This window comes from Ranitomeya variabilis, chromosome 3, assembly GCF_051348905.1.
Source record: "Ranitomeya variabilis isolate aRanVar5 chromosome 3, aRanVar5.hap1, whole genome shotgun sequence".
Taxonomy (NCBI): domain Eukaryota; kingdom Metazoa; phylum Chordata; class Amphibia; order Anura; family Dendrobatidae; genus Ranitomeya; species Ranitomeya variabilis.
The window spans coordinates 499,273,538-499,294,613 of NC_135234.1; the positions used below are offsets into that span (position 1 = coordinate 499,273,538).

General features: G+C 43.1%; 1 protein-coding gene across 7 annotated transcripts in view; it reads right to left on the reverse strand.

Moving 5' to 3' along the window:
* Positions 1 to 21,076, reverse strand: part of MSI2 (musashi RNA binding protein 2) — an 894,813-nt gene that overhangs the window by 644,814 nt on the left and 228,923 nt on the right. For all 7 annotated transcript variants that reach the window (XR_013223945.1, XM_077296832.1, XM_077296831.1 and 4 more), the window contains exon 6: positions 19,344 to 19,436. Coding sequence is in view for 6 of the 7 variants with exons in the window: in XM_077296832.1 (XP_077152947.1) it covers positions 19,344 to 19,436 (93 nt within the window). In the remaining variant the exon portion in view is untranslated. The remainder of the gene's footprint in view (positions 1 to 19,343; positions 19,437 to 21,076) is intronic.

A 21,076-nucleotide genomic window follows, 5' to 3' on the forward strand; every position in this document is an offset into this window, starting at 1 on the left:
CTACCTGTGAGGTCCATACCACAGTTCCATTTCTCCTCCTCTGATGTATATATTGCAGCCCCATGTCTTCTCCTGTGATGTACATACTGCAGCCCTATGCCTACTCTTGTGAGGTCCATGCCGCAGTCCCATGTCTTGTGTGATATATGCCCCAGCCCTATATCTAATGTGATGTATATACCCCAGCCCCATGTCTTCTGTGATACTCCAGCCCTGGTGTTTCCTATGTGATGTACAGACAGTCTCAATGACTCCTATGTGATGTATATACATCAGTCTCTGTGACTCCAATGTGTTAAATACACAGGAGTCTCGGTGACTCCTATGTGCCTATGTGATACAAAAACCCAGACACCTATTTATGGATTATCAGAGAGTACCCGGACAAGAAAGTGTATTCGAGATAATACTTTATTCAATATACAATGTACAATAACTCCATAAAATAGTTTATAATATTAAATAATTTAAAATCAATAATTGAATATAGGACACAAAGATGATAGCATATAATATGCCGGCCAATTTCACATAGGTAATCCCTAAACCTCACTGCTTATATGTGAAATGATACTAGAAACAACAAAAAGTGCGAATGTGCTATAATTTAATATGAGAAAAATAATACAACACCCTGTAGTATGTTTAAACCATACTCAGTAGTATATGAGCAAAAAGTGCAATAGTGCAATAGTGCTCAGAATATATGTGCCAAAAAAATAGCATTAAAAAGTGCAGAGTGCAAAATGCTATGGCTATAAATCCAGCCAACTCAATACCACACAATGTGCAAAAAACGGAAGGAAGCTGGCAAGATTTCAGGTTAATACCTTTTAGATGGCCGTGTCCTGATTACACGCACCCCAACGCGCGTTTCGGATTCCTTCCTTCATCATCTATGTGATACATGTACAGCAGTCTTGATGTCTCCTATGTGATGTATATACAGCAGTCTCGGTATCTCCTATGTGATGCATACTGCAGATCTCCCACTGCTTGCGTTATATAAATGTAACATGAGCAGTGATAAATTTGCCACTGTGCAGATATATGCAGTATAATACAGTGTGTCCGTATGGTGCACTTTTGACCAGTCACTTGAAAGCAACAAAAAACGATAGAAATGTGAAATCTGCTCCAAATAAAAGAAAAAAACTGTCCTAGTTTCATACCTATTCAGTGCACTTCGATGTGGGCTCCATTTGTGGCCCTACACACACCCAAACGATAGGGAAGTTCTTGCCACACATGGGTAAGGACGTCTGGTGTAACAGAGTGAATAACATCTGTGATTCTCGGTTTTAAGTGATTAATGTCGTTGATATGTTTAATATACACATGTTGCTTCACATAACCCCAAAAGTAAACGTCTAAAGGTACCTTCACACGAAGCGACGCTGCAGCGATAGCGACAACGATGCCGATCGCTGCAGCGTCGCTGTTTGATCGCTGGGGAGCTGTCACACAGACCGCTCTCCAGCGACCAACGATGCCGAGGTCCCCGGGTAACCAGGGGTAAACATCGGGTTGCTAAGCGCAGGGCCGCTTACACGGCGATCGGACGACCAAATAAAGTTCTGGACTTTATTCAGCGACCAGCGACATCACAGCAGGATCCTGATCGCTGCTGCCTGTCAAACTAAACAATATCGCTAGCGAGGACGCTGCAACGTCACGGATCACTAGCGATATCGTTACAAAGTCGTTTCGTGTGAAGGTACCTTAAGGGCGTCAGATCTGGGGATCGCGGTGGCCATGGCTTGACAGAACCCCTGCCTATCCACCGCAGGGGGAATGTTCTATCCAGAAACTCACAAACAACGGTGGCGTAGTGTGGAGGAGCACCGTCCTGTTGAAAGATGACACCTTCTGGCAATCGTGGCACTGCATACAATTCCAACATGTCAAGATACGCGTTTGCCGTCACAGACTGCTCCACGAAAAAAATGGGCCTATCACCTCATCATGCATCAGGCCACACCACACGTTCACTTTAGAGGTGTTACGTTCGTACTCAATGTAAGCATGAGGATGTTCAGCAGCCCATATTCGGACATTATGGCGATGAACATGTCCACAGATATGGAAGGTCGCCTCATCACTAAACACAATCTTCTGCAAAAATCTTGCATCATTGTTGATCTCATGAAGCATATCTGTAGCAAAAGCGTATCGTTTGGGTCTATCCGCCGGTCTGATAGCGTGCAACAGCCGCAATTTGTACCTTGTAAAACAGAGACATTTCTTTAACACCTTATGAACTGTAGTCTTGCTTAGGTGTAATTGTCGAGCACAGGCACAGATTTTTTTTAGGGCTCCTTAGGTTTCTCCACCAAACTGCCGGTTTCCTTCAACTGCTTATCCCACCGAGTAATGTTGTGGTGGTGCTTCGTTATAAACGCACAGATATTCACGTAGCACTTTGGTCATGGAATCGAATTTAGTGAGCCACAGAACACACTGAACCTTCCTCTGCACCATCCACATCTCGACTGGCATGGAAAACCACACAGCTGGCATAAGCTTGTGGTTGCATGATGTCACAGACCTGGCAGTGTATTAATCCGAGTTCAGTTTATCAGGGGTTAATCTGACTGGGGGCTCAGCAACAGCTTAAATGAGTGTGTTTGATTGGTTTTTGATATCTCTCCTTATGAACAGATCTGATATGATTGGGCCAGAGAAAGGGCGCCAAAATGTAAACTATAAATAGATCCTGTAACTGGTGAAAAGTGCACCATGACTTTATAAACACAATGTATACATCTATGTTCGGTAAAACTTACCGCTGCAAGTTTGTTTAGTTTTTTTTTTTTTTTTACAAAAAAAAATAAATCACAAAGCAGTTACGAGTTGCAATATCATCCATAGGGGTAAGATAATTAAATGTTTGATCAAATGTAGCAGGGTAATTTTCAAGTAGAGTATTTTGACGATGGTATAAATATCCAAATGACAGTGAGTGAGTGTGTGTGTGTAAGTGAGAGTGTGTGTGTATATATCTATCTATCTATATATCTATATCTATATATTAAAAAAGAAAAAAAAGTTCCCCAATCTTGTTTTAGCACATCACGCATATTAAAACTGCCATCTGATAAAGCCAGGACACATAATGGAAGCAAACCTAAAAAAACAAAAACATCAAAGCAGTTAAAGTGACAACCACATTTCTAAAAAAAAATGAAATCACACAAACTAATCAAGGAACCAACCAAACAATCTGCCTCATTGTAGAAAAATTACTAATCTAATCAATAATGTGAGGCACAGCATATTCCAGACTACGTACATTCCACCTGTATTGTAAGACAAGATGTGGATCCCGCTGACAATCACTTTTATTCAGCACTGAGTCATCGCTTCCACAAATAAATGTGTAAAGAACAGCCGCTTTTGTGTGTCAACTATCAACGTTTTCCAGGTTCTGAGGTGGCCCAACATAATTCAACCAAGCAACAATGGAGAATAGGACATGTGATTTGTCACTTGTCTAAACAGAAGCAATCGCCAGACACCAGTTAGCAGAACAGAGAGGGACGAGATCTTACGCTGGATGACGACACAGCGCTTTACAGTATTTCAAGGCAAGAATGAAAGCAGCAAAACAAGCAACCCTTCACGATTAAATGATAAAGTTGTCAAGTGAGCCAAAAGGCCTAATAGCATTTCCACTGAGCCACATCACAGTAAATCTTTCAATCCTATCAGTTTGTCTACTGCTCGTACATTATCGGTTATGACAGTAAAAGTATGAACCCTCTTCATCACCCGAGCAGAGTCAGTTACTCACAACAGGCGCTTGTTGTTTCCTATGTTATAAATAGACCTTGAAAGAACTTATGGAAAACCGACCACTTTGTATAATGCAAACATTAAAAATTCCAGCTCCATGAAACCACATTTTATTGACCTCTAATATACGTGTATAGTGCAATCCCAGAATATCAGAGCAATTCTATCAGCGCACTTCACAAAGACGGGAGTGAGAGTGCGACGCTGCAAGCTGAAATGCACATTTGCAAGGTCTGAATGTCATTATTGCTGTAAACGAGTGTTCCCTGGTCATAAAGAAATAAAACAGCCTCTAAATAGTAGCACTAACATTATAGTTGTTGATAGAAATTATATTTTGGAAGCGGGATAGAGAAGAAGGGGGGTGAAAATGGAAGCAGCTCTAACTTCTTTTACAGTAATAGTCTCCAGTTGAGCATAATCACCCAAGCTACAGTGATAAGATTGCCAAAAGTAGACAAACATCTGCGAGAGGCATTCATCTCCAAAGGAAAGCCAACAGCTTGTTATCATTAAAGAGGCGATGCGCACTCTCCGTTTGAACTGCGGGCCGTCTTGTTACTGCGTTTTCTGAGGCAACTGCACCAGATGTTGGCAGCCATTCTCAGAAAAAAGACAAGCACCTGCTGTTGGAAAAATGAAATGTTCCCCTGCCCTTTCTACTTTGTCTCCCCACTGACTAATAATAAATGGGGTGAATAAAGACCCTGACCCTCGCGTATAACCTGCACATTCCCATTTGTCACATTGTGCCGAGCAAGTATCGGTAAATAATCCGCAATAAGCTGCTCTTAGACAGTAGATCATCAGGTTTATGAGACTAACCAGCTGAAGTGAATGGTTCATACACAAAGACGCATTCACATGACATCAGTGCAGGCCTAAATTGTAATACTATTACTAAAACTTGATTTTCAGTTTAGTTGTCTAAAATTCGTATACAAATAATTTCCATTAGGAGGTACACATCAGATAGGACACTGCTCTACAAGTTTTATACATGTGTAAAAAAACAACAGTGGAAGTGGAATATCCAGTTCCTTGTTTCCCAGAAGTAGCTTTCCCTCACAAGCACCATTGTGAACATATATGCACAGCTCTGTCAACTCACTCAATGGGACATGCGCATCCACCTCTCCACTCCCAAGTCTACAGCTGTATGTTTGTCTAGGATTGACCTCATCTTGTGCTATTCTGCATGGGGCGGTGGATGTGCATGCCCAGGTCTCGCAATCCACTTCATGGTACATGCGCGTCCACCTTTCCAATTCACAGTAGTTCAAGATGAGGTCAATCTCAAACAAACATATAGGTGAAGAAAGGATCTTTTGACGCTACAGTGAAGGTCGTTTTGTGCACTTCTGTGTTTCTGCTGACTTGAGGTCTTTAAAAATATAGTATTGCGCAAAATGGCCATCATCTTAGCATCTCCAGCTCCCCTTCTCAGCTGTATGTTTGTCTACAATTGACCTCATCTTGTGCTATTGTGAATGGAGAGATGGATGAGCATGCCCAGGTTTCTCAACCCACTTCATGCTACATTCCTGCCCACTTCTCCATTCACAATAGTTCAAGATGAGGTAAATTCTAAAACATATAGCTGGACAAAGGAGCCTTAGACTCTACAGTGAAGGACGTTTTATGCAATCATGCACCCTTGCATAACATTGCGTTTCTGCTGACCAGAGGACTTCAGAAGAGCAGGAGTGTGTGAAACCACCATCAGCTTTACATCTCCAGCTCCACTCACCAGCTGTATGTTCATCAAGATCAGTGCTTCCCAAACCTTATCCCCACGGCCCCCCAACAGATCAGGTTTTCAGGATTTTCTTAGTTTTGCACAGGTAAGAACCTGTGGCAATGTCTGATGCCTTAATAATTCCATCACCTGTGCAATACTAAGGATATCCTGAAAACATGATGTGCTGGGGACAGTGAGCACTGGAGTTTGGGAAACACGGCTCTAGATCAGGGGTGTCAAACTGCATTCCTCGAGGGCCTCAAACCATGCGTGTTTTCAAGATTTCCTTCTCATTGCACAAGGTGCTGGAATCATTCTGTGCAGGTGATTAAATGATCACCTGTGCAATACAGGGAAATCCTGAAAACATGACCTGTTTGCAGCCCTTGAGGAATGCAGTTTGACACCCCTGCTCTAGATGGTGAGATGAATAAAATATATGCATATAAGAAGATACATGAGCACAGTGACGGCTACTTTTTTCATTACTCTATGGAGAGTTGAGATTAACGAAATTGTTTGAAGTTGACCACCACCACGATTAACCCCCGAAGGACTGCATATGAATGGTTGCTTGCTGAAAAATCTCCAATTAAAATAGTGACGGTCATATGTCTTTGACGCTATAGCACAAGCTGAGGCTCAGCTCTTGCGAATTGGGTAGGTCCATGGGGTGTAAACTAGCTATCCTCTGGAAATTCGATCAATGTCTAAAGTTGGGAATATTCCAAGTTAACTTTATTAATAACTTGAAAATTCAGGCTTGTCTAAATTTAACCCAAATTATTAGGATTGGGAAATTATGCGTTGATGTTATTGCAGTTATACTAGAGAGTGAATTATGTAAGGCAGATTTCTCAGGGTGAAACATGTTGTATGACGTTTAAAAAGAAAAACAAATGCCAGCCCCATTCAAGTGAAACAATACCAGACACAGACTATGAACCAAAATGACGCTGGTTGTAAAGCAGAAAAGGAATTCAGGTTTGTCTAATTTTAGATCCCCCTTTAACAATTACAAAATTGATCTTTCCTGACCCTAGAGAGTCACCATACGTCTGGGACAGAAAAGTACCAAATACATTTTTTTGGGGGTTGGACAGGATCATTTAAAGCTTGGAGAGGATCAACTAAAGCTTTTCAGAGCAGAGACCCCATCCACCAGCTTTGTCACATTGATTCGACCCCAGTGAGTATGAGGTTGGGGTGAGATAACTGCTGTCACAATAACATTATCATTTTTTAACATTTGGACCTTTACATACTTGACAAAATTCAACAAATCCTCAGCCTTCTCGCCAAGTTAATGTATCAGATATCCGCTTTATCACCTTTACCTTTTCACATAGTTCGACAACAGCAGCTTTCCTTGTATTTGTTATCTGCAAAGAACCTTCCAAATGACTTTTGTGTGTTTCAGGAAGGTACACACGGCACAAAGTAAGCAGCGAGAAATAATTCTACCAGTGATGTGATCATTGAGGAAATGTAAATGTAATTAAAAGTTCCAACAAAGATATTCATAGAATTCAAGACGTGTGTTTTCATATTAATGTGTGTATGACGGAATATTACTTTCATACTGAAATAATTTGAACTACAGCTGAAACTTCTCAGGAACTGGATACAGAATGAGGCCCTATTTTTCCCACATCTAAATTGCACTATGAAAATAAGTTGAATTACCTATTTTGTGCCAGAGCAGCATTCATAATAATTCAGATATCCCCCAACCGTCCATTGCAGACTCCATGTCTGCACACAACTCGCTCTCAGCATCGGTGATCACACTGTAGGAAAAAACAACTCTACTCTGGAATTGATGCAAACAGGACAACAAGTTTGATAAATGTTAGCAATAACTGGCAGAATTATGAATGCAGCTCTTGCTCTTCAGTCCAACACATGCCATATGTGCGTGATCACAATTTCTTTCAAGAGTTGCAGTATATCGTTGAAGTTTAACACTACCAATTTTTCTTTTCCCTGAAGGCTAGTGAGGGGTAAAGATTAGGTACCGTACGTTATATTTCAGCTGCTTTCATACATATTAGACTGGCACAGTTGGAATCCAGCGTTTATTGAAACAATTTCCTAAATAAAAATCTCAGATTCAAAATAAAATCTCAATGATGTCATGTATGGTGAGATAATTCGACATCTCTTTTGAATACATAAATCATTCTTTTACTACTAAGCCAACAATACACATTAGAATCTTACCATTTGGGGCCGAACAGACATTTGTACAACAAAGTATCTAATGTGCCATAAAAAATATAACCCCTTCCCATCATAGGACATAATGGTATGAGAGATCCTCAATTATGCAGCAGGCTCAGGAGCTGAGTCCGCCCCATACTCGGCAGATGCCAGCTGTGTTACACCTGACAGTAACAGCAACCACCAAAGCAGAAGCCTGCTTCCATCACTGCTGTTTAACCATTCAATTACTGACAGAGGCATTTAAAATACCACAATTGCGGGGTGCTGATGGGTTGTCATTGCAGCCAGGTTCCTTTTAAAAACCTCCATCGCAGTCCTCCTGTAAAGCCCAGCTGAAGACTGGCTTTCATAGGAGAACGTACACTGCTCACAAAAATAAAGGGAACACTAAAATACCACATCCTAGATATCACTGAATGATATATTTCAGTTGCAAATCTTTATTCATTACATAGTGGAATGTGTTGAGAACAATAAAACATAAAAATGATCAATGCAAATCAAAATGAATATCCCATGGAGGTCTGGAGTAGGAATGATGCTCAAAATCAAAGCGGAAAATCAAATTACAGGCTGGTCCAACTTCAGTGAAAATGCCTCAAAACAAGGAAATGATGTTCATTTGTGTGTGGGTTGCCTCCATGTGCCTGTATGACCTCCTTTCAACGCCTGGGCATGCTCCTGATGAGGCAGCATATGGTCTCCTGAAGGATCTCCTCCCAGACCTTGACTCATTTAAAGCATCCACCAACTCCTGGACAGTTTGTGATTCAACGTGACGTTGGTGGTTGGTGTGAGACATGAAGACCAAGATGTGTTCAATCGGATTCAGATCTGGGGAACGGGCGGGCCAGTCCATAGCTTCAATGCCTTCATCTTGCAGGACCTGCTGACACTCCAGCCACATGAGGTCTGGCATTGTCCTGCATTAGGAGGAACCCAGGGCCAACCGCACCAGCATATGGTCTCACAAGGGGTCTGAGGATCTCATCTCAGTACCTAATGGCAGTCAGGCTACCTCTGACGAGCACATGGAGGGCTGTGCGGCCCTCCAAAGAAATGCCACCCCACACCATTACTGACCCACTGCCCAACCAGTCACACTGAAGGATGTTGCAGGCAGCAGATCGCTCTCCACGGCTTCTCCAGACTATCACGGCTGTCACATGTGCTCAGTGTGAACCTGATTTCATCTGTGAAGCGCACAGGGCGCCAGTGGCAAATTTGCCAATCCTGGTATTCTGTGGCAAATGCCAATCGTCCTGCACGGTGGTGGGCTGTGAGCACAAACCCCATCTGTGGACGTCGGGCACTCAGACCATCCTCATGGAGTCGGTTTCTAACCATTTGTGCAGACACATGCACATTTGTGGCCTGCTGGAGGTCATTTAGCAGGGCTCTGGCAGAGCTCCTCCTGTTCCTCCTTGCACAAAGGCTGAGGTAGCAGTCCTGCTGCTGGGTTGTTACCCTCCTATGGCCCCTCCACGTCTCCTGGTGTACTGGCCTGTCTCCTGGTAGAGCCTTCAGCCTCTGGACACTACGCTGACAGACACAGCAAACCTTGCCACAGCTCACAATGATGTGCCATCCTGGATGAGCTGCACTACCTGAGCCACTTGTGTGGGTTGTAGAGTCCTTCTCATGCTACCACGAGTGTGAAAGCACAACAGACATTCAAAAGTGACCAAAACATCAGCCAGAAAGCATTGGTACTGAGATGTGGTCTGTGGTCCCCACCTGCAGAACCACTCCTTTATTGAGTGTGTCTTGATAATTGCCAATAATTTCCATCTGTTGTCTATTCCATTTGCACAACAGCATGTGAAATTGATTGTTAAACAGTGTTGCTTCCCAAGTGGACAGTTTGATTTCACAGAAGTTTGATTTACTTGGAGTTATATTCTGTTAAGTGTTCCCTTTAATTTTTTGAGCAGTGTAATTTTCTCTATATACTGCAATACTTTGCTACTGCACTTTATAAAATAAATTACCAGGTTAAAGCACCCATAACAAGACTATAAAAAAAGGCTTTTAATAATATAATTAAAAAAAAAAAATTAAATCCTCAACATTTTTGCCCCGTTAAAAAAAAAAAAAAACATTTTTTTTCTAAAAAGGCATATTTGGTATTGCTGCATTGGTCAAAGTCTGATCTATCAAAATATTAAACTATCCCATGCTGTCTTTAGCAGTAGTGGGGATTGACTAGCGCTCATCCTGTCCTTCCCATTGCAGGGCTTATAACCAGGGTCAGGCAGGGATTAGGTATCCTGCTTGGCGATAGGTGCAGAACCTACATAGGGGCGTTAGGACAGACAGGGTGACGTTAGATCTGTCTAGGGGTCTCCACTCCCTCCTTCCCTAGTGTTTGGTTCCCCTTCCCTTATACCTTTGTGTTGCCCTTAGTCTGTCCTACGCTGTGCGTGACAACATCACATGCAGGATTAAACCTATATATAGATAAAATGATCTGCCAGGCATAACATGCTCCTCCCTGCACAAGTCATAGAGCATGCTGCAAAACTTTTTCTTAAGACTATACACACAGGCATAAGATGGAAATATCTATCAATCTGTTTAACTGCTTAAATATATGTATATATTATATAGATGAACGAAAACACACAAATCATAAGTATCCAACTTTTAAGGAAACATTTGGATAATGTAAAAAATGTAATGTGAAAAATGTCTACATAAAAAAAAAAAAAAAGGAGATGTTCCCATATGTGCAGATATGCCTAATGTGCTCGGAATGTTAGAGGTTAATAAATCTGTTAGTGAATAGTGAAATTTTATCCCCCTTCTCCTGTGCTTCCCTGCTCATGCAGCCACTGGTTGAAAAGCAGAAATCTACATATGAATGTGTGCGCAGATGAAACGACTGAGCTGCAGTGCCCTGCCAAGACTAGATGAACTGTGCTTTCAGTCACATAACACCAAGACTCCTTGCACCTAGTGGCACTGGCCCGTCAGACTTCATTCCATGCTTTGGTTCCAAACGCTGATGAAATGAAGCCTCACTTAGAAGAAGGCCTCCATTCTCATGCTAAACTACTGCAGTGAGCCCACTACATCATCATAAAGTGAATGTAGGGGTCCCGAGGGGACGAGACCTTTGTCGTTTTATAAACTCAATGTGTGACGGTTTAACCGTTCTCTGTCTAGCAGACTTACGATTGCTCAGACTGTCCCGAAGACATTTGTGACGGTAACTTATTGATGCTATGTATTAGTACACCTGAAATTAAATTTTAATCAGCAATGTGCAGAATTTCTAAACCAAACATTGTGTGCACGCTCTGATCTTCCTTCCAATCAAAAGAACGTTCACCTAATTATTAAGATGGGACATCAGGGGGGTCACACACACAAGGATAATATTGTTTCCATTGTCCCAAATGTAGTCATTGCTACTCACCACAGGATTATTACCAATTACTATTTACATCTTATCACTGTTTTCATTTAATTCATTTCCATATAGCAATTATTGCCAAGATCCAACATGCCCGGTCAGATCGCAGATATAATTACCACATGTAAACCCAGACTAATTCATGTCAACAAATTATACATCAAACTATAGAATCAATCTGTCAGCTAAAGCTTAACACAGCTTAAAGGGAAGCCATCACCTACCAATGGGATAGGTGATAACTTCTCGATCAGTGTGGGTCTGATCACTGACAATGGCACCAATCAGCAGAATGGGGGGCTTGTTATCTCTTAAAATAGAGCGGCACTGCTCATGCCCAAGCATCACTTCATTCATTCTCTATGGGGCTGCCAAGAAAACTACAGCTCTCGGTAGCTCCATAGGGATCACAGGAGTGGCTGCTAGGCATGCACACTGCCGCTCCATTGTTAACGAGGCTAACGGGGGTAGTAATGACCTGTACTACTGATAAATGGGTGCTAGAGCTAGGACCCCCAACAAGCTATAAGTTAACACCTATACAGTGTATGTATAAGTGATAAAGGAATTGTCCAGTGAAAAGATGTTACCTTTTATACCTTAGATAGGTGATAACAGATTGGTGGGGTCCGACAAATGGGACCTGCACCGAACAGCATTAAAGGGGCACTTTTCCCCCCCATTATCACCATTTATGATGGAGTGGAAGTGCAGATGCCAAAATGCTGCTTTATTCATTCTCTAAGGCGCTACAGAGAGCTGCTTTTTCGGTAGACCCATAAAAAATAAATGGAGCGGTGGTTAGTCATGTGCATTGCTGCTGTATTCTGCTGAATTGTGTGAGTCCCAGGGGTCAGACCCCCACGATCTATAAGTTATCACCGATCAGGTGTATAGGTGATAACCATGTGGAGTCGGTGTCCACTTTGGTGGAGTCTTCAGGAGACCTGTCTTCAGATGTTTGCCAGTAACATCAGAACCAGTTTGCAGCATGTAAAAAGTTTGTCTGCTATTTTAAATTATTGGTCTGACCTTAAAGGGAACCTGTCACCCCCAAAATGGAAGGTGAGCTAAGCCCACCAGCATCAGGGGCTTATCTACAGCATTCTGTAATGCTGTAGATAAGCCCCCAGTGTATCCTAAAAGATGAGAAAAACAGGTTAGATTATACTCACCCAGGGGTGGTCCTGGTACAATGGGCGTCGCGGTCTGGCACCTCCTATCTTCATATGATGATATCCTCTTCTTGTCTTCACGCTGCTGCTCTGGCGCAGGCATACTTTGTCTGACCTGTTGAGGGCAGAGCAAAGTACTGCAGTGCGCAGGCGCTGGGAAAGGTACTGTGCACTGCATTACTTTGCTTTGCCCTCAACAGGTCAGACAAAGTATGCCTGCGCCAGAGCCGCAGCGTGAAGACAAAAAAGGACATAGTAAGAAGATGGGAGGCCCCGGACGGTGGCAGAAACGCCCCTGGGTGAGTATAATCTAACCTCTTTCTCTCATCTTTCAGGATACATCGGGGGCATTCCTGAATGCTGTAGATAAGCCCCTGATGGCGGTGGGCTTAGCTCAGCTTCGATTTTAGGGGTGACAGGTTCCCTTTAAAAGGGGCAATAAAAGTACAAAACTTGCATGAAAAACTGCAACGTATTCCAAGGGGCACAGGGAAACTTTACTATCAGTGACTTCTGAAAAAATAGATTGTATTTAACAGCATAACAAATTCAAAGATTACATAATTCTAGGTTTAGTGTGTGAAACGTTTCAAACCGTTTCTTAGTCGTTGTCCATTTTGCTTACATGGCATATAATGTACATAGAAAAGTTTCCCAACTCTACTGCACATTTGACATTTTGACCAAATTTCCAGGAAGTGATCACATGATTAGTCATGTATTCCTGCCCTGGAAGGAGTTAAAATGTCATGTCAGACAACAAGGTTTGGCAGGGCCCCAGAAGGCACATGGGAACCAGGACAGCAGAGTTATAAAGGCCTGATTGTAGCAGCCCACTGGATTGGAAATGACTTGTAGGCCTAATGAAACAAAACTTTGGCAGGAAAACAGAATGAAAGGAATGAGACAATGAAAGGCAGGAACAAAGGGAGCAGAGTTGTTTCAGCTTAGCAAAATAAGCTCACTTTGTTGTTGGGAAAAGCCAAAGCCGATTAGGATAAACCAATGACTAAGCAGAAGTCTTCCAAACTAATTACACAGTTCACCATGTGAAGTGTGATTGCAAGCCTGAAAAGTAGGGGCTACTTCATTCTTCTCCATGTTACACAACATAAGGCCAGCCTAGAATGCGCTTACATTGGAGATGTAGAAAAATCACACAGAACTTACAGGGAATCTGTCACCAGGTTTTACTGCCCCATCTGAGAGCACATAATGTAGAGACAAGGATTCCAGTGATGTGTCACTTACTGGGCGGCTGCTGCAGTTTTGATAAAAATCACTGTTATCTGCTGCAGATCTAGCAGTTCTCTGAATGCTGAGCTCTATATAACCCCGCCCACACTGCTTTCTGCCAATCCAGTGATGGAGACGTGGTCATGAATATGGAGGACTACATGGCAGCAGGTTTACTAGTCCCATAATAATGATCTCCTGCTAACCAAACAGTGATTTTATCAAATCTACACCAAGCAGCCCAGTAAGTGATGCATGATTGGAATCACGATCTTTCAGGATCTGGTAGCAAGTCCTGAATCTTTGAAGGGTTCTTTCCATCTCTGTTTTTCATGGCCAAGACTGGAATAATTGCTTCTTGGTCCAAAGCACCAGAAGTGGGGTTCCGAAAACAATCAAAAGATGCAATGTTTGTGTAACTGCCATACAAATTAATTGGGAGTTAAAGAAACTGTGAAGCACAGCGAGGTACACGGTTGGCGCATAAAGCATAGCGCAGCTGTGCTCGGCTGTGTCTGAACCCAGCCTCTCATGGTGGGCGGATGATATCGGTTTTGTTTTAATGAATATGTGTTATCTGTGAAAGACATGGATAGAACAAGTGCGTGAAAAATGGTCGTCTAAATGACACCTTAGCCTCGCCAGACTGGTAGAAGAAGATTCAATTTGCTTGCACTTGTTGCTAGCAGTTAATAAAAACTTAAAATGGCACTTTATGTATAAAAAAATGTCTTAAAAAGACCTGCATCTACGGCTACAGCGCAACCTGTGGAGCCAAATGATGTCTGCAGATTAAGTAGGTTATTGGACGTGAAGCAAACAAAGTGCCATGCTGCATTGAGAGAAACACACGACAGCTAGCGTGTCGGCCAAGCGCTCCTAGCATGGGGATGGCCGTGAATCAGCAGGGCAATCCATCCTGTCCCCTTACTAGATGACTTGGAGCTTGAGGATTGACATCTACTCCTTCTAAGAGTCTCAAGAAATAACAGAACAAAAAAAAAGCAGGTAATCCAAACTACAGGCCAGATTCTGACATTGTGAAGGTAATAGACTAACATCTGATGTTCCATGTCTGCTGCTTTTTAGACATCTGTCTTATAGCTGATCACTGGGTCAAAAAACCCAGGTTCTGTAGTTAAATGGGTGGTCCGGGACCAACAATGATGGTATGTCCTTAGGACAGATCATCAATGTGTGATCGGTGGGGGTGCAACACCTAGCACCCCCGCTGATCAGCTGCTCCGGCACCCTTTGGTAGCTGGAACTGGTTAGATGCTGAGCTGCATGACACAGCTCCAACAGTGGAATAATGGCTGCGGCCGGGTACTGTACATCCACCTCCAACTGATTTGCATTGGCGGCAGATATGCAGTACCCAGCTGTGGCTACTAAACAGTTGACGGAGCAAGTGAGCAGTTCTGTCCGTTGCCGGGAGAGGTAACTGCTGATTGGCAGGGTGCAAGGTGCCGCACCCCCACTGATCAGACACTGATGGCGTTCATCAAAGTCCCAGACAGCCCCTTTTACTGCGTTGAATTACCGATATAATCAGTTCCCTTTGATCACTCAGAAATTAATGTGGTTAACAAATCTGATGTGAATCCTGCCTTGAGCAGGGGGCTGCCCGCGATGACCCTGGAGACCCCTTCCAACTGTAACATTCTACAATTCTATGAATGTAACCAAACATCATGAATGTAGGGAGAGATTCCCATACTACATTGGTATCCGCATCTAAAACGTCATAGAAACATTTCTTACTGTGACAGATTCTGTAACAATATGGAAAAAATCACATTTTTAGCCTCAGTGCCGCAGAAAGGAATTCAAGACTATTTAGATCCTTGATACATATAGCGACACAGTCGTCTGCATGTCCCCGACGGAATATTGCGCACATTACTCACTGCCACACTGAACATGTATCCCACATCCAAACACACATTTATGACAAGCCCGAATTTACCAAGTGAGAATAGATGACGCGGGGCAACAATACCGGGCCATGTAATGACAGAAGCAATGTGCTGCTTTGGGAAGCGGCTGTTTAGCATATTGCGGAGGCCTAAAATAGAGCTGTGATCGCGAAGTGCTAAGAGGGGTGAAATCCAATGAGCAGAGGAGAGAAGACGAAGCGGGTGAAGTGTTCATCTCCAATGTCGGAGCGCTTTGTTCTGATTCCTGGCACCAGCTGGGTGACCTTTTATTACCCTGGTGCTTTAACCCCGCTGCAGGGTAACCTCCGCTCAGCAGGGCACTGGACCTTCCATGATACCACTGACCGCTACACACCATCCTGCATCCAGTCATCCACAATAATGTTTCTGCAGGATAGATGTGCGGATAACGTGTATGTATTTTATACGTGCGCACACTGGCACACTGCCATATGCATTGGGCACGCTGACTAGTGTAACAGAGGGTAAACAATATCAAAATCTAATGAACTTTTGACATGCAATTTCTTTTACATTCTGCGGAATTATCTAAATGAAATTTTTCGGAAGAAAGTCGCATCCACATAGCCTGCGGCAGCACAGCGCACTTAGTGGAACCATATGTGCTTCTCTGTATGACCTGCATAGCAGCGCTTTCCTGTTCCCACTAGACACGTTCATTGCAGCTCATGTTTTCTATTAAAAGTTTTCCTTTAGCTGCCCTTGCCATCCACGTGACAAATGCAGGACAATTCTTTTATGGAAGTAATGAAGCATGCCATGTCCTGTCTGGCGAATACTCGCACACATTTTAGGACGCTTGTCATTCCAGTGTAACACCGGCCGCACAGGTGAACTACAACGGAGTAGAGAATGAGACTGGCTTGTCACGTGGCATTTGCTGGGTAGTAATGTGCAGGGCAGGTTGAGAACCATGCAGCCCATCTGGAAGACTATGGACCTTCAAAAACCACCCTGGACCTGCTATGGATCTGTGCTGAACACATAGCTTTAAATGGAATTGGTCAGCAGGTTTTTCACTATTTAATGTGAGAGTAGAATAATATAGGGAAAGAAACATATTCCAGCAATGTGTCACTAACTAGGCTGTGTTTTGTAGTTTCTATACAATCACAGCAGGAGATTATCACTATACGACTAGGTCTCACGTGCAAGCCAGTCCAGCTAATCTGCCTAAGCCCACCCCTACAGTGGGCAGCATCCTGTGTGCGCTGCACATTGTCAGAAAACTGCCGATCTGTGTGTAACCCCACCCATACCACTGATCAGCATTCAGACCACTGCGACATCTACAGGAGCCCAGAAGGAGACATCACTGCAATCAGGGTCTCTGCCCTTACATAATGCTGCTCATGGATTACATTACAAAGACCTCCAGAGATTACCTTAAAACTTTACTTCACTTAGATCTATTGTAAAAAAAAAAAAAAAAAAGCGCAAAAAGTCACATGAAAGCCCAGGCCAACGTTATCACATGTACTCCCTTGCTGTAATCATTTGAATCTGAAGACACACAATCTCTCCCTCTTTTGCACCCCATTAGTGGGGTCAGCTCAGTAATGTTGCAGCCCAGGTAAAGGCAGAACAGATAACGAGAGCACCTTTCAGAAGATCTCTCCTGTCCAGCATTACATTGACAACCCATTGGTTTGAATAGGCACTCTGTAGTGCGGAATGTCCCCTGTAGTGGCACTGCAGGAAGCCAAAAACTTAGGGCCCAATTCATCAAAGATTTAACACCAGAATCCTGTTGTAAAAAAATTAGGAAAAGTCATAAAATGTTGCGACTTTTTGCGCTCTCAAACCATTTTTGCCCAGCGCTGACAAAGTGGGCAGATGAGTGCGTGATGAGCAGAGGTGCTTGCTATGCCAGAAATTCTAGCAGGCACTGGAAGATTTGTGGTGAGGCACACACTGGGGCACATGCCACTTAGTGACTCGCCCAATTTATTAAGAGGCATGCGGCTCTTAATGAATCAGGAGCCTTGCACTCTACCCAAACTCCTCATTAAGACAGGCATGAATATAGCCGGTCTGGATGACTCAGAGCTTTAAAGGGAACCTGTCACCCCAAAGATCGAAGATGAGCTGCGGCCACCGGCATCAGGGGCTCATCTACAGCATTCTGTAATGCTGTAGATAAGCCCTGATGGATCCTGAAAGGTGAGAAAAAGAGGTTAGATTATACTCACCCAGGGGCGGTCCCGCTGCGGTCCGGGTCCGATAGGCGTCGTGGTCCGGTCCAGGGCCTCCTATCTTCTTACAATGACGTCCTCTTCATGTCTTCACGCCGCAACTCCTGTGCAGGTGTACTTTGTCTGTCCTGTTGAGGGAAGAACAAAGCGCTGCAGTGCGCAGGAGCCGGGAAAGGTCAGAGAGGCCCAGCACCTGCACACTGCAGTACTTTGCAGACAAAGCACACCTGTGCCGGAGCTGCGGCGTGAAGACAAGAAGAGGACGTCATCGTATGATGGGAGGCGCCGGACACGGACCACGACACCCATCGGACCCGGACCGGGACCACCCCTGGGTGAGTATAATCTAACCTCTTTTTCTCACCTTTCAGGATACATCGGGGGCTTATCTACAGCATTACAGAATGCTGTAGATAATCCCCTGATGCCGGTGGCCGCAGCTCATCTTCGATTTTTGGGGTGACAGGTTCCCTTTAATGTACATTACAGCTATGAGGCTTCTGCAGTACAAGTAGGGAATGTCCAACCGAGACAACCTCTTTAAAGCGAATCTGCCAGTAGGATGAACCCTCGTAAGCAATCTATATAGGCATGTAGGTTACAGGAAGCTGAATAAAATGATACCATGATATCTGTGATCTGATGTCTTCCTCCAGAGATATCCATGTTTGTCTTATATGTATAACGAGCTCTTAAGATCTATGTGCCGTATTCAAACACTGGCTACCAGGGAGATGGAAGCACTGAGAGGAACCTGCAAACTGTTAACACCCCTTTTATTTAAACTAAGCTCTGGAGGCGGAGTCTCATGCAGATCAGTGTCCAACCCATAGATCTTAACAGCTCATTTACATAAAAGAAAAACATTGGATATCTCTGGAAGAAGACATCACATCCCAGATACCAAGGTATCATTTTATTTATCTTCCAATGACCTACAAGCCCATATAGACGGCTTAAGAGGGGTGTTCCTACTGACAGATTCCCTTTAAAAAGTTTAGATACAAAGCTGTTTCTACACATAAATAAACATATAAAATCTTTCTAATAAAACAGTGCAACTCCTCCCCTAATCTGATTATGTTCAGCACGACAACTACATAGTAAAAGCAGTGTATGAAGAAGGAGGACAAGACTTTGTCAGCGAACTTTTGAAGACATTACCAGATTTTTTTTAGCACAACAACCTGTGATAATCTTGAAACCTCTGTGACGACAAGTCCTGCACCCTCTTTGTGTTGCTGAGAGTACTTGTTTCATATTCTATACGGCGTTCTATTCACTAACTAAAAGTGCTATACTTTACTCAGGATGCCGAGCTCAGCCAGAATATAACAATGCCGGAAACAAACTATTACAATTCCAAAGCAGAAATTGCTGGCTAACCATTCTGTAACACTGACAGCTCCGGAGTTCCAGGGGAAGAAAGGATTCAGAAAAGAATGTGCAATGCTTCGGAGAAGAGACACAAACTAATGCTCAGCATAACTAATGACCACAACTTTTATTGGGGGAGGCACTGTAAATAATATCATATGCGGGGGGGCTGTACTGCTCCTCATATCAGACACAAGAGGATAACCAACAGCTCCTTACCTTGCCGTACTGCTCAAAGTATTGCTTTACATCTTCTACTACTGTATTTGCCGATAATCCTCCTACAAATATTTTCTTTGTTCTTGTGACCATCTATATGGAAAGAAAAAAAAACAAATGCATGGCTTAATCAGATTATTTAGTAGAACAAAGTGCGACAAAAATATCACTCCGATAGCACTGCTAATCCCATTAATTAATATTATGTACTCATGAAAGGAATTTGCAGCTCTATCCAATTAAATCTACAGCGGTTACTATTTGGAGACATGAAGGCTAAAATGAAGAAGTGGAAAAAACTGCAGCTACTCTATGTTTGTGAGGGGAAACTTCAACAGGGATCATTTAGCAAAGTGTTTTCCTTAGGAGACTTTATATCATCTTTGCCATGTAGGAAAATCCCTAAGTCAGTCTGAAAAGTAGTTCTAAGGTAGTGCAAGGAGGACCTGCCAGCTCTGCCGACTCCTCAGGGCTAGGAAATATTTGGATACTTCCTCAAATACTTCTGAAGAATAACTTTTGTTCCCCTCTGCTATGTTGTTCCTGTGTTATACCTACTGGAAATTAATGAATCAAGAATAAAAATGACAGCTGGTTGTTACCAATTGTCTGCCGGCCACACTTCTGCCACTGTCCTAACAGTGCTGACAATTTGAGATTGTGTAGGGACCCATCCCTATGACCAGGTAAGGAATGGGGCTGAAATTCAGCCCTGGCATTTGACATCACATAGACCCATGCTGTCCCCGTCCCAAGCACCAGATGGGATATATTACTAATATTTCCCTGAATGGAAGAAAGCAAGATTTACTACAAGACCAATATTTCTGGGCCTGGCCTGCTGGGGTAAGTGATGGAGTCACCTACTTTGCGCTTCATCACAACTCTTAACATTATGGGTGTCTTGAGAAAACCGATTCTGTTAACAACGTAGCAAACAAGGCAGCCCATGACCAGACAGGCCCTTCTAGAATTTTCCAGAATTGACAGATGGCCAGTCCGGCCCTGCCTGTGACACGGAAAATGGAACACCCCGTTGTTAATTTATTCATATGTAGAGTTCTAAGAAAAGATTGTTTTTAAAATATATATATATCCACAAAGTAAGTACTAAAATACACATTTGGGGAACTGATTTGCCACGGTAATTGTAGAATAAAAAGTGCATGTTATTGGCTTGATAAAAAGATGTTGCCAGTATGGCTAAGTAGAGTCATCAATATTCACTATAGGAAGTGGGAACAGAAAACTGTTAAAAGGAGTTTTTCCAAAATCTTAAGGGGGATCTGTAAACAGCTTGATGCATGATGTAGGGACAGAGACCCTGATTCCAGTGATGCATCACTTAGTTTACTGGGTGCAGCAGTTATGATCGAGTCAGTTTTCTCTGCTGCAGATTTAGCAGAGCTGGGATATTGAGCTCTGTGCATCCCCACCCACACCACAGCTTTTTATGCACACTGTACAGAGACAAAAAGCTAATTCGTGCTGGGGGCATGGTTGGACTAGCAGGCATGAGGGCACATTGTCCTGTAGTGATAATCTCCTGCTGATAGAACACTGATTTTAGTGAAACAACAAGTGAGAGATCACTGGAATCAGCCCTTACATCATGGTGATCTCGGATTACAGGGCAACATTTGCTGACAAATTCCTTTTAAGTTATACCCTATGCTTGTAATAGGGGAACACATGCAATGGGGACATGACCGCCTAGACCTCCAGCAATCCCA